At 45.0% G+C, this 13,597-nt stretch overlaps 1 protein-coding gene across 4 annotated transcripts in view; it reads right to left on the bottom strand.

The window, feature by feature from the left end:
* Nup214 (nucleoporin 214) overlaps positions 1 to 13,597 on the bottom strand; it is an 85,483-nt gene that overhangs the window by 48,169 nt on the left and 23,717 nt on the right. For all 4 annotated transcript variants that reach the window (XM_039104750.2, XM_039104751.2, XM_039104752.2 and 1 more), the window contains exons 14-21: positions 13,495 to 13,592; positions 9,774 to 9,860; positions 9,220 to 9,369; positions 7,907 to 8,065; positions 5,618 to 5,721; positions 1,711 to 1,893; positions 971 to 1,044; positions 773 to 856 (exon numbers count right to left, since the gene is read on the bottom strand). In XM_039104750.2, coding sequence (XP_038960678.1) covers positions 773 to 856; positions 971 to 1,044; positions 1,711 to 1,893; positions 5,618 to 5,721; positions 7,907 to 8,065; positions 9,220 to 9,369; positions 9,774 to 9,860; positions 13,495 to 13,592 — 939 coding nt within the window. The remainder of the gene's footprint in view (positions 1 to 772; positions 857 to 970; positions 1,045 to 1,710; positions 1,894 to 5,617; positions 5,722 to 7,906; positions 8,066 to 9,219; positions 9,370 to 9,773; positions 9,861 to 13,494; positions 13,593 to 13,597) is intronic.

Below are 13,597 nucleotides of genomic sequence, written 5' to 3'. Positions count from 1 at the left end.
AAAAAAAAAGAAAAAAAAATTATTAAAACTCACACAAGAATAAAATAAATTATAAAAATGCAAGCAAAGGGGGTTGGGGATTTAGCTCAGTGGTAGAGCACTTGCCTAGCAAGCACAAGGCCCTGGGTTCGGTTCCCAGCTCCGAAAAAAAAAAAAAAAAAAATACAAGCAAAGATATAACTTCAACATCGTCCCATGTAACATAATCTTTTTTTTTTTTTTTTTTTTTGGTTCTTTTTTTCAGAGCTGGGGACTGAACCCAGGACCTTGCGCTTTCTAGGCAAGCGCTCTACCACTGAGCTAAATCCCCACCCCTGTAACATAATCTTTAAGAGGGAATGTGGGGGGTGCAAGACAGGTTTTGCGCACGAATGCATACACATATGAAGGCTGAAACAGGCTATTTCCTCTCATTCCACCTCATTGTTTAGAGTTCTTCACTGAATGAGAACTTGCTATTTGGGTTAAGGCTGGTTAGTCAGTGACATTAGGGATTAGCCTGTCTCTATCCCCTGATGCTGAGATTACAGTAAAAGGCAAAACCTTCACAGAGCAGGCATTCTGAGTTCTCTCTCTAGCTCCAAGATGGGAAGGGTTCTAAAAGGCCAGTGTGTGTTTCCTTTCTTAACTTCAGTAGAAGTTACACATTAATTTTTGATTTACACTTTTGTAACCATGTTACAATTTTAAAAATTAAAACAAAAAATGTTACATGCACACTGCATTAGCACTACACAACCCTGCTGGAAAGCTCAGGCCTAGTTCCCTTTACCTGGAGCAGTAGACCTCACTGGTGGGGTCTTCCTTTTGGCCAAGAAGTTCCTCAGTTGGGCCTGTTTCGCAGGGGACAGTTTACCTGCAAAAAAAAAAAAAAAAAAAAAAAAAAAAAAATTACCAACCCATAAATGCTTAAGATTTAGCTTTGAAAAGCCAGGTTAGATCACAAACTGTGCTGGGAGGCAGCACTTACCTGGCACTCTAGGAGAAGGCTTGGTGTGAGATTCAATGGTAGTCTTTAGCAGGTGTTCAAGGTCACTGTCAAAACTGAAACAGGGCAGTGTTACATCCAAACCAACCACCAGAAGGCTGAAGCTATGTGGTATAGACTCTTCTTAATATCTAAGCCCAAGAGATTAGAGAGTATTCGCCATAGAAACAAGCTACCTATCAACACATAAAAGGAAAGCTAACAACTTCAACACCACATACTCCCGCTCTAAGCCTAATAATTACTGGTTGGTGCCTTAGCAAACAGGATCACTAAATTCCACACGTGCCGAAAACAGAAGCATGACACCAGCAGGGTTAAGTTCAGGGTAAACTGTTAACTGCAATGATCTGCATGTCTCCATGCTAAGGCAGAATGGCAAATCTGGGCTTCTGAGGAAGTTAGAAAATGGAACCCAATTAAGCTATTGTCAGCACAGCGGCCTCACTGTTCCTATGTAGACTGCTATGGCCTGCTGAGCACCTACTTCATCATCAGGCGCAGCACCCCATGCATTACAGACACAGGCCTACACACACCTGAAAGCAGGCACTGTCACTCCTAGGAGAGTCAAAGAACTGGAGGTCAGAGGAGGTGAAGAACCTGACCAGGACAGCATGGCTGACAGGCTGCAGCACTGCCTGAGTGACTCTAAGGCCACCTCACATGCTCGTGTGCTCTCTAACCATCTTCTCCCTGCCCACCAGCAATCTTCCGCATACCTAGGAGTGTCACTTTGCGTTGAAAGCGTTGAGGGCCGGTTCCATGGGGACGTCTGGTTATAGAGACGGAGCTGCTGCAGACTGTCCACCAGGTGATTCAACCTCTTCCTCTGCTGGTTGATGATTTCCCGGTTGTTGGCTAGTGTGTTGAAAAGTGTCTCTCTCTCTGGCACAATTAGGCGCCTAGTGGCAACAAGGAAAAGAATTAGATATGAGTGGCTTGGCTCCCTTCCACCCCATATCACAAGAGGCTGCGATTCTAACAGGGAAACAATAAAACAGAGACGCTGACGCATCAAGAGATCCTAGGAAGTAAGAGGGGCAGGAGAATCTCATGAAAGCCAGCAGGGCTGTGCGGGCCTATAGCTGGCCCCAGTACAGACCTCACACCACCAGAGCATTGGGAAGAACATGGTGGCAGGGAGACAGGAACCAAGAACAAGGCAAACCCTCCTGTGCTCACTTGCAATTTGTGTCTTTCTGTGTGTAAGTTACACTCAGTGAGGAAAGAACGCAGGCTGGCTGGCACTGTGGGAGCCACTCACTGGCTGCTGCCTGAGACAAACAGGTGCTGGCAGCAGGAGAGGTTCTCCTCAAGAATAAACAGTCTGGTGGTCACTATTGATTGGCAAATCTAAGGTCAGAGATACACAGGTCTAGATTTTTTTGTTTCTCATTATAAACCTTTGAGCATTGATAAAAATGTTTCTTTTGAGAAAAAATATACAAGTAAAACAAAAATGGGTGGTCCAAAACAGGTCCAAGCTACACATCAGTCTACCGCCATATAATGATCAGAATGAACCTGCCGGTGTTCAACGGAAACTTTCAGTTTTATTTCCTTTTCTCAGAACCACTGAGAAGAAGGCAGCCAAGTGAGTGAGCACAGTTTCCAGAACTTTCTAGTTGGTATAACGCAATACTTAGAGAAGGCTAAAGACAGAAGTGCCAAGAGAAAAAGACACAGCCAGAACCTGAGCTCTGCAGAAAGGGACCTGGGCAGTGCAGTACAGTGAGGGGTGCTCAGGGAGGTCACAGTAAAGAAGCTCCTTTCAGTCAGCACATGCAGTTTCCAGAAGCCCACTTCTAGGCACAGAGAACACAGCTGGAAAAGAGCAATTGCCTCACTGCTCATGGAAATCCCAACAAGTGTGTAGGCATAATGTCTTTATACACTGTATAAAGTTTACCCTTCTGTGATTCAAATGCGAATTGTCTGCCCTCACATTCTGGACATGGCATTGTGCTGTTTATATCAAGAATCTCCTGTCTTAAGTTTGTATAAACAGTTCTTACCATTTATTCTCTGCCTTGTCAATACATGCTGATCACCACAATGGCTGGGCAGATTAAAGAGGGTGGACCAATCAGAGAAAGGCGGTAAGGAGAGAGGGAAACTCAGATCAGCAGCAGGATGGAGGCACTGGAGCCATGAAGGAGGAGTCTGAAGAGCCAGATCAATAGCAATATGCAAGTATTATGGGATGGGTCTGGGAGGTAGCTAGTATTAGCATAGGAGGTAAATTGCCCAGCTAGTGAGGTACAGTTTTGAATAAATCTTTTTTCTATGTGGTTATTATGGAATAACATAAAGTAAAGAAATACAGCCATTTGATTAATTCCTTGTTTATATTTATATTGAGGATGATTCATTTACACTAGTAGAGTGAACTATGACCTCTAATGGGCCCAACCACCTGTGGGGGTGAGGGCGTCCCTGGGCAGAGTTGGACAGAACTTCTCAGCCTCTCTCTCCATCCCTCTGCTCCAAGCTGAGGGTCTTTCGGTTGGGCTTCTGAGCCTGCACCACACAGCATGGTGACATTTACTTACTTACACTATACACATACCCTAGTACTGTCCCTGACAAGACATCCAATGCCTCAAGGAAAAGCTCCACGATTCCAAAGCTGTAGAAACAGACCAACATACCAGTTTCTGTTTCCACACAGGCATATTTACTATGTCAGGAATCTAGCAGGTACAAGGATGGGCACTCTCTCAATGCTCTTGAGTTCTTCCTTGCTCACTGTACTGTATTTCTTCTACAAAGCACAAGCACACACCAGACAGGCTGCAAGCTCGCCCAGTCAGATCCTTTAAATAGCCACACTAAATACGTTTTTTCCCTCAAGTTCCTGCTTATATTCCCAGCCCTAGGAAGACCGAGGCAGGAGGAATGTCAAGCATCCAGGCCTTCTGCACAATAAAAGGTGGAATCAAACAAAACAACAAAACAAGAAGAAACAAATATTTTCACAAAAGGACAACTTGGAAGACTAAAAAATGTACAAGAGGATTGCTCTCTGTTTTCTAAGGTTTATTTATTGTGTGTGTGTGCTCACATGTACACGTCAGAGTGTATGGATGGATGAGCATTATGAGCATACAGAGCTTCTGCAAAGAAGACAGACAGCGTCCTTGAAACTGGAGTGACAAGCAGCTGTGCAGTACCCAATCGGGGAACTGAACTCAGGTCCCCTGGAAGATCAGACAACACTCTTTATTTCATTTTTTTAAAGACTGATTGATTGATTGAGCACACTGATGCTGTCTTCAGACAAATCAGAAGAGGGCACTGGATCTTATTACAGATGGATGTGATCCACCTGTGGTTGCTGGGAATTGAACTCAGGACCTCTGGAAGAGCAGTCAATGCTCTTAACCCCTGAGCCATCTCTCCAGTCCCACGGGGACTTCTCTTTTTTTCCCACTGTTCAAGGTTTATTTGGTGTTTCCCTTGGCATGATACTTGGGTAGCTGATTCCATTATCCATATGCAGATCTTTCTTGTCACGTAATATCACCATGTACACTACAGACACATATAATACATTGATTGTCCTGTAGAACAGTTACACACAAGATACACATAACAGACTCATACACTGCAACCATATTATTACTGACTGGGAACTCATGGCCTAGGCATGTTTAGTGAGGGCGTGCAGTGCAGCAATGCAGCAGGCTCACAGGATAGTTGAAGCCTGTACAGTTGGCAGTGTCTCAGAGACAGTGGGACTGTCACACCAGCCAGGTTAACACTAGCCAAGTACCACTTAGCATCAGGGTAGAGCTGTGGGAAGGTTTAAGGAGTTCTCCTAATCAAGCATGGTAGTGATACTGGGAATTTAGCCGCAGATCTGCTCCACCTTCCCCACATTTGCACCATGCCACTGAAACCATCTGCAACGCTTTCCAATCATTTTATACATTAGATACAAGATAAAAATCATTCAATGTCCCAGGCTGGAAAGATGACTCAGTGGTTAAGAGCACTGACTGCTCTTCTAGAAGTCCTGAGTTCAATTCTCAGCAACCACATGGTGGCTCACAATCATCTGTAATGGGATCTGATGCCCTCTTCTGGTGTGTCTGAAGACAGCATCAGTGTGCTCATATACATAAATAAATCTTAAAAAAAAAATCATCCAATGTAATTCCTCGAGAACATGCTATCAGTGGCAACAGAGTATAATAAATACCTTCCTGATAGTTGGGGTTTTCTGACATGCTAGGCATTGGATACATGGTATAGATGCACAGAAGTCGACTGCCGTATCCCTGAGCTACATTCTCAGCCCTTATGAAGTGCATACTCTTTGTTTTTTCAAGATGTGGTTTCTCTGTGTAGCCCAAGCTTGAACTCAAAGATTCTGCCTCCCAAGTGCTTGGATTAAAGGTGTGCACTACCACGGCCATTTGAAATTCAAATTATCATTTTAAAATTACCATGTGATACATACGATGTGATGGAAATTTATATGTGATATAAATTACTATGGCTATAATTCAGTGTTTTGTAAATAACACTTTTAGAGATAAAGTGGTTAGGCAGGAGGAAGGGCGCTGTGAGAGTTTTACATGTGCCCTACAAAAGCCAGAGGGGACATGTCCTCTCCCTCACCTCTGTCTTTTCTTCTGCTCCAGATGCCGATCCCACTCTAAGTCTAGGACATCATTCACATCCTGGACAGCAAATTTCACATACTGGTGAAGGCGGCGAATTTCCTACAGGAGAGAAATCAGAAGGCAAATGATCCACTTTTCTGGCAGCTAGTTGGGTGAGTGAGGAAGATGCATAAAATATTCAAAATAAAATTGGAAATATTTCTATGGTGAGAACTGTACAAACAAGGAAAACACTAGTTTTAATAGATCATTAAATACAAGCCATTTAATAAAGTGAAAACGGAAATCCCTTTCTGCAGTAGGATATCAGAGATGGAGCAGAGACAGGGAGAGAGGATGAATGGAACAGCCCACCCACCCGCCCCTGGGCAGGGTGGGATGTGGTAGAGTGCCTGCTATGCTAGCTCACAGGGCACCCGTTTAGTTCTCTTCCCCCATCATGAAATGAGCTGTAGAGTAGACGAGCTGATTCAACACCTGGTGCTGGAAGTCACTCTGACCCTACACATTCACAGCACAGAACAGCCAGGCCACCTCACCATGTGAGGAGCACTCTTCAAAGCTACACAGGGCTGGCCACACTGGAGGCCCTGCCCACCACCACTCAGATTCTAACAGGCTCTTAAGCCTGAAAGAACGCTTTTTCAGCTGGGGCACAGTTAACCCTCACGGCTACACAATTTGAGTCTCAAAGATGGAGCTAACTATTCAATCAAGTAAGTGTACAGACAGTGAACAGCCCCCAGTAAGTTGTCACACACAGTACACATCTCACTATGGCGAGATTATGTCACAAATATTCTGGGAAAAGTGTTCTGTCTCACCCACAAAACAGAAAGTGTCATTTAAAAAGAGCCAAACTGAATCTAGGGAGGGAGCAGGCTCGAAGCCATTTAATGACCATAGAAGGCTTTCTTTCGCCCACCTCAGCCACTACCTCACTGATGTCATGCGCTAGCTGATATCTTTTCTTCCAACTGTCTCCCAACCGGGTGAGCGGCACCTTCTTCAAAGGCCTGCTGCAACCCTTTGCAGTGGCTTCCATGTTATCTCATCTGTGGTCCCATGGCAATGTGCCCACATGAAAATTCAAAGCCACCTTCCTAGCTCTATGTGGTAGCACAGCGGCTAAGGGCATGGGCGTGGGCTGTCAGTCCTGAGCCAGGGCAATCTGCACCACAGTACCACCCTTGCTTTGTATGTAGGAAGCGGCTAATGGCATTTCCTGCAATTACCTATTTAGCATGGTCAAGAAGACAATTACTCCTTTCTCAGTGTGGAAGCTCAATGCTTTCCTCTAGGCCAGGCGACTGGGGCAGAGGCGAAGGGCTTGTGTGGGGGCTGCAGTCTGAGAACAGCCCTCCCAGGAAACATGCACAGGACAGGAAGAGCAGTCAGTGACCCAAGAGATCCCGATCCCCTCTACAAGAGGCCATTCTCTCACCTTCTGGGTGCTGGGAGGTCTCCTGGGCATGGGATAGAAAACTAGAACAGTGGCCTAAGGTCTCTTAGGCCACAGCCAGAGACCCATGTCTGCAGTGAGGAGAATCATGGCTGCTGACCCACCACTCCTGTGGAATTCATGAGTGGAAGGAAGGGAAAGATGACCCATGTACACAGAGGCAAACAAAACCCAAGTAGCTGCAGGGAATGGAACTGCTGCTGCACAGCAGGTGACAGAGCTCCCATGGGCAGAGGCTCAACAGCATTCTCCCAGCCAGCACGAGCTCCAGAGCTCTAGCCACAGACCTCCATAGCTTAGGAAACACCATTTCTGTGGAACCAGTAGCTCTCACTGGACAGCAGCTGCAGTCTGCTTTTCGTTCTTGTGTGGGAGAGGGTCTTTGTTTAGTAAAGCCCATGCTGGCCTCAAACTCAGCATTCTCCTTTCCCTGTCTCCTGAGTGTGAGGCATATACCAACAGTGTTACCAGCTGCTTCCATAGACTGAAGCAATGTCTAAAAAATACCTACAGACCACCTGACAGGATGCCTGTGATACGATTCATGATTTGATGTATCAATGCCTATTTTAACAAAGGACTTTATCAAATTCAAGACTTAAAGAAATCTATCTTCAAAGTAAAAAATTTAAATTATATTTTAAAAAAGTGTACCAGTTTCTTTGCTACAAGTAGATTTATGGAAAAGCACACAAGTTATTAGCAGAAAATCAGTAGCTTCAGAAGAGACATCACTCACACCCACACCTCAAAACCACGACTGTGGACACAAGCTCACTGCTTCTGAGCCCTTCTTGACAGACAGAGGCCTTGCTCGCCTACCTGGAGCTGGGCCTCGCTCTTGGGATCCAGTGGTCTTTTATAAAGCAGATGGAGATACCCAGAGTCATGATTTCTTCCATGCTGTTCTCTGGCTTCTTCAACACCAGCAAAGCCCTCCAGCAGAGTTGTTTTCAGTGTACTTATGTCTCCATGAAGAGACTAGAAAAGGCATGGAGATAGAACAGTGGAACTGCTGAACAGCCACAAACACAACATAAAACAACAAAATACCCTCTATGCGGACCCAGGAGGACACTGTCACTATTTAACTCGGTGAGGATCTCAGTCATGTTTTCAACATTTCATTGTCCCCATGCTCAAAACCGTTTTTCCTATGGTTTCTTTTTTCTTTTCTTTTTTACTTTGTTTTGTTTTGTGCTGGGGATTGCATAAAAATGTTTTATCATTTATTAAATTTTAATTTTTAAATTTGATGTGTATAAGAGTTTGCCTTGTGCACCTCCTGTGTACCTGGTACACAAAGGGGCCAGACGAGTTTGTCAGATGGCTATGACCCCCATGTGGGTCTGGACCAAGCCCATGTCCCCTGAAGAGCAGCAGTGCAGCCAGTGCCTTTAACTACTGAGCTATGTCTTCAGTTTTCATTTTTTTATCACCCCTCCTGCTGCTTTTAAAATTCAATTTATGATGACTGACAATGTGAAAAATAAGAGCAGAGAAGAGAGCTCACAGACCAGCTCCATCTGTGCAAGCCTAGTGTTTACAACCAGAGACTGGACACAGGAAACATGCCTGCCAAATCCTTTCAAAACCTCGCTCGCCTTTCTAAGCCCCTTCCTTCCTAAGGTACAAAATGGACAGGGTGACAACCTGCCCCAGGCAGAAAAGCTGCAAGGACGTGTGAAAGGCCCCTGGTACAGCACAGAGCCTGAAGAGTACTTAGTAACCAGCAAATGGTGAACGATGCTCTCAGCACTAAACTCTCCACATTTTGTTTGTACATACTCCAAAATATCATTATCTTAACCAATATCATGGAGGAAACACTTGAAAGTATACTTGAGTTAATTAAAAAAAAAACTGTACCCAACTTTTATGGAGTGCCTAGCATGTGCTCTTTAGGTAGAAACTACGGTCCCTTTTTACACAGGAGGAAACAGAAACAGACAGCTAGACAAGCTCTGGTGCCTCAGTTTGACAGTTCTGAATTCAGGCTTTGATTGGGGGGCGGGGGTGGTGCAGCAGCCGTATGAGGGTCCTCAGAAAATGTAAGGGTTCATATCAGTGTTCTGGTCTAACAGCAGTTCCTAAAGGCCCCTCCTCCTCAAGGACAGGGCTCCACTGATACAGACCTCTGTGGCCTCTCTGATCTCAAAGAGGAAGGTGTGCAGGTCGTCTGACTCTGTGCGCAGCATCTTCATCTCCTCAGGGGTGCCGACCTGGAAACAGGCTTTGGAGGTTCGCGCCTTTAACTCCTCCAGCTCTTTCTGGAAGTGTGCAATCTGTGAGACCATAAACAAAGAGAAAGCTTGTTCTGAATGGCAGCAGAAAGGGCTCAGCTTACACATTTTCAAGGCAAACCTGAACAGAGTCCAGGCTAGGACCTGATATCAGAATAATGGCAGTCCAGGTAACTGCTTTATTAAAAAGATTTATTCATTTATTTTACGTATGTGAGTACACTGTCGCTCTCTTCAGACACACCAGAAGAGGGCATCAAATTCCATTCAGATGGTTGTGAGCCACCATGCAGTTCTTGAGAATTAAACTCAGGACCTCTGGAAGAGCAGTCAGTGCTCTTAACTGCTGATCCATCCCTCCAGCCCCAGGTAACTGGTCTTAAGACCACTCCAGTCTCGTGGTCAGATCTATTATAAGAACAATAATGCTCACACAGCAAACCCACCTCCTCTCCAATTCCAGCCATCACAGGGTCTGACTCTTTCCACTGATGCCTCTGCTTCTCTGTAACAGGAGGCTGAAGTGCTCTGGCCTGAAATGGAAGGCAAAGTCATGAGGAGGAGGGCCGCACGGTCAGCTCTAGTTTCTGGCCCCAGGCCCATCAGGCCATCACAGGAGCACTGTGGGTCCCCACTCTTCTGAACCCTGTGCACTGGGTCTCCGATTTGTAGAGGATACATCTTACACAGTGACAACCGTCAGCCAATTATGACATCCTTACTCAGGGAACTTCTTCAGGGACAATACAGACAGTAAGAGGTAAACCTACTCACCATTACTACTGGTGAGTAACAGGTAAAACTGAAGAGAACAGCAAACAAAGTTCTCCCTCAGAGAATTGAACAGGAACAAGATGTGAGAAAAGGCTGTAGGCAGAGCTGAGGTAAACACCTTCCACACAGCAAGAGCAAGCACAAAGAACATGAGGAGGCAAAAAAGCCCTTTTGCTACTCAACAGACAGGGATGACAGTGAGAGATAGAAGTCCCCCAAAAAGTACAGCAGTCAGGACTCCAAGAGGCAAGAGACAGCCACAGCCTGACAAAGACATGTAACATGGATATGTGACACAGAGCACAGGGCTGACCTGACCTGGAACGAGAAGAAGTACTGTCAATGAAGCAAGTGGCTCTGGGTGCTTTTGCTTCCGCGCTTATGCAAAGCCCTGTTTGTCAGGCTTGGGAAAATCTGGTGGGCCGGGACATGGTTTTAGACTGCATAAGCAGTCACCAACAGCAGCCACCTAACAGATGCCCTGTGCTATCAGGTAGCAATACACATGTGTGCTAGGATAGAAGGACCCGGGATGGGAGACACAACAGGAGAAGGCCTGACTCCTGCTCCTGGAAGGTCTAGGTGGGAGACTGACAGACATCACAGCCACAAGACCAAGCTGAGGTGATGGCTCCTGACCTGAATGCAAGTCAGTCTCAAAGATGCACACAGCATAAGAAACTCTTCTGGATTTGAAATAGGAAATGATTCCTAAAACAAGTCATGAGAAGCTGGGAAGATGGCTCAGTGAGTAAGAATGCTTGCTGTGTACATGAGGACACGAGTTCAAACACCTTTCCCCACGTAAAAGGTTGGGTATGTCCACGACGGCATACAGCCCCAGAGCTGAGGTAGAAAATACAAGAGGATCTCTGAGGCGCACTGGCTGCCTACTTAGTTCTAGGATCAGTGAGATACTCTGTCTCATTCAAGCTATAGAGCAGGACATCCCAGGTCTCTCTGGCCTCCTCACACTCATGTGCATATATACCACAGATACTAGTAAATGCAATTTCAAAAAGTACTACATGAAAAGCGCTTATTATAACACCCAAGAACTAGGTTGAGTTATAGCTCAACTGTAGGTAGTTGCCTATCTAGCTCAATCCCAGGGCAGCAAAATAAAGAAAATCATTAAAGATCTGATATAAATAGGAGACACAGGAGAGAGTACCATATACACTTTCCTGTGTCTGTGTCTCTCTGGAGAATATGTAAGGCCCAGATCAGTGGTAGAGTTCATGTTAAACATACACAAAACCCTAGAGTCAGTCTCCGCATACATGCACATCACAAGACCAGCCGTCCTAGCTTTAACTGTCAGGACAGAGCCTAGGAGTCACCGGAGAGGAAAGCCGCAACTGAACAATTACCTAGGTCAGACTGACCTGTGAATGTCTGTGGAGACTGTCTTGGGTAGGAGGGCCCAACCTACTATGGTAGCCACAGTGGTCTGAGCTGTGTAAGGAAGCTAAGGACAGGTGAGGCTGAGAGCCAGCCAGAGAGCATCACCCTCATGGTTCCCGCTGTAGTGCTCTGTCCATGAAGGGAGTTCGCTGGTCAGAGGTTCTGCTGTGAGGGACAGTGAGTGAGCGAGCCTTGATTCCTCAGTCACGGACTGTGACCTTGAGTGGGAAACCCAATAAACCCTCTCCCCGCCAAATCTGTGGCTTTTGTTTGTTTGCTTTTTGTTTTGGGCTTTTGAGAGAGGGTTTCTCTGTGTAGCCCCTGCTGTCATGGAACCGCCTCTGCCTCTTAGGTGCTGGGATTAAAGGTGTGTGACACAACAGCCTGGCACTTTGGTTAATGTTTTACCACAGCAACAGGTATCAAGCTAGGACACCATCCAAGAGAAAAATATTAAGAATATTACAAGACTACATATGAAAAAATACAGATGGCTAAGAATCATATGAAACAAAACTCTATTTTGCTAATCACTAGAAAAATAAGGGTTAAAAAACTAAAACAAAACGAAAAACCAAATACATTGAAAGATGACAAATACCAAACCTGGCAAGAATGAGGACACAGGAAGTGTCAACCGTGGATAACATCTGCTAAAGGACATTTACAGTCTGTGGTCTTGTCATCCTGTGACTAAGCTTAAACACCCAAGGAAAGGCACACACGTTCACTAGAAGATAGCAACCACACTGGTCAGGGCAATGCTACTCAGTATAGCTTTAGCTGCAAACCACTCGGCAGTACCCACAATGGACAAACTCCACAGAGCAGCAGAGATGAGCAGACATCACAGTAAACTACATGCTCAATCTACTGAACTATACTGAACTAAAACTATTCAACCTATTGGCTAGAAATTAATAAACAGGCTAAATTAACCCACATACTGTTAGATAACAAAAGAGTAAGTAACTTGGGTTGGAGAGATGGCTCAGCGGATAAGAGCACTGATTGCTCCTCTAGAGGTTGAGTTCAAATCCCAGGAACCACACGGTGGCTCGCAACCATCTGTAATGGAATCTGATGCCCTCTTCTGGTGTCTGAAGACAGTGACAGTGTGCTCACATACATAAAGTAAATAACTTTTTAAAAAAAAGTGATTCTTGGCAAGGATGGAGACCTGAAGCTGGGGCTGGGGAGGAATAGTCCTGAGATCCTGGTAATGGCTCCTTTTTCAAACTGTCTGCTGGTTAAACAAAGTATAGCTAGTTGATAACAATTATCGATATGTACACATACCACATGGACTATTTTCTTTTTAAAAGATTTACTATATATAAAATGTTCTACCAGCATGGCCAGAATGGGGCACCAGATCTCATTATAGATGGTTACGTGCCACCATGTGGTTGCTGGGAATTAAACTTAGGATCTCTGAGCCATCTCTCCAGCCATGGGCTTTTTCTACATAAATTACTTCAATTAAAAAAAAAAAAACTGAATAGAGGGGGCTGGAGAGATGGCTCAGTGGTTAAGAGCACTGACTGTGGTTAAGAGCAGAGGGCCTGTGAGGCAGATCACAACCATCTGTAATGGGATCTGACGCCCTCCTTCTGTTGTGTATGAAGACAGTCACAGTATACTCATATACATACAATAAATAAACCTTAAAAAAAAAAAAAAAGCAAAAAACTGAACAGAGGTTGGGCATGGTGGTACATGCCTTTAATCCCAGAACTCAGGAGGTAGAGGATCTCTCTCAAGTTCAAGGCCAGCCTCCTGGTCTAGAGTAAATTCCAGGCCTGTTAGGACTACATAGTGAGACCATGTCTGGAAAAAGAAAAGTAAATAGATAATTGCTTTTATGAGTACATGCTGACTTTAGTGTCTCCTATTCAGATATAATTACTGTTTTCATGTCTGAATTCTAAAGCACAAAGGCCCATGTTAGTAACACACAAGTATATTAAGGAAATTTCAACATACCTGAGAGGACCCTGACTTTGGCACTGGAGGATTTACCCTAGGAGATTTCTGCCCTGTGGAGGGTGCTGAACTCGGGGCAGTCTGGGCGGAGCGGCCAACTAGA

Source organism: Rattus norvegicus, chromosome 3 (genome assembly GCF_036323735.1).
Source record: "Rattus norvegicus strain BN/NHsdMcwi chromosome 3, GRCr8, whole genome shotgun sequence".
Lineage (NCBI taxonomy): Eukaryota > Metazoa > Chordata > Mammalia > Rodentia > Muridae > Rattus > Rattus norvegicus.
This window is presented reverse-complemented; position numbering and strand designations above follow the sequence as displayed.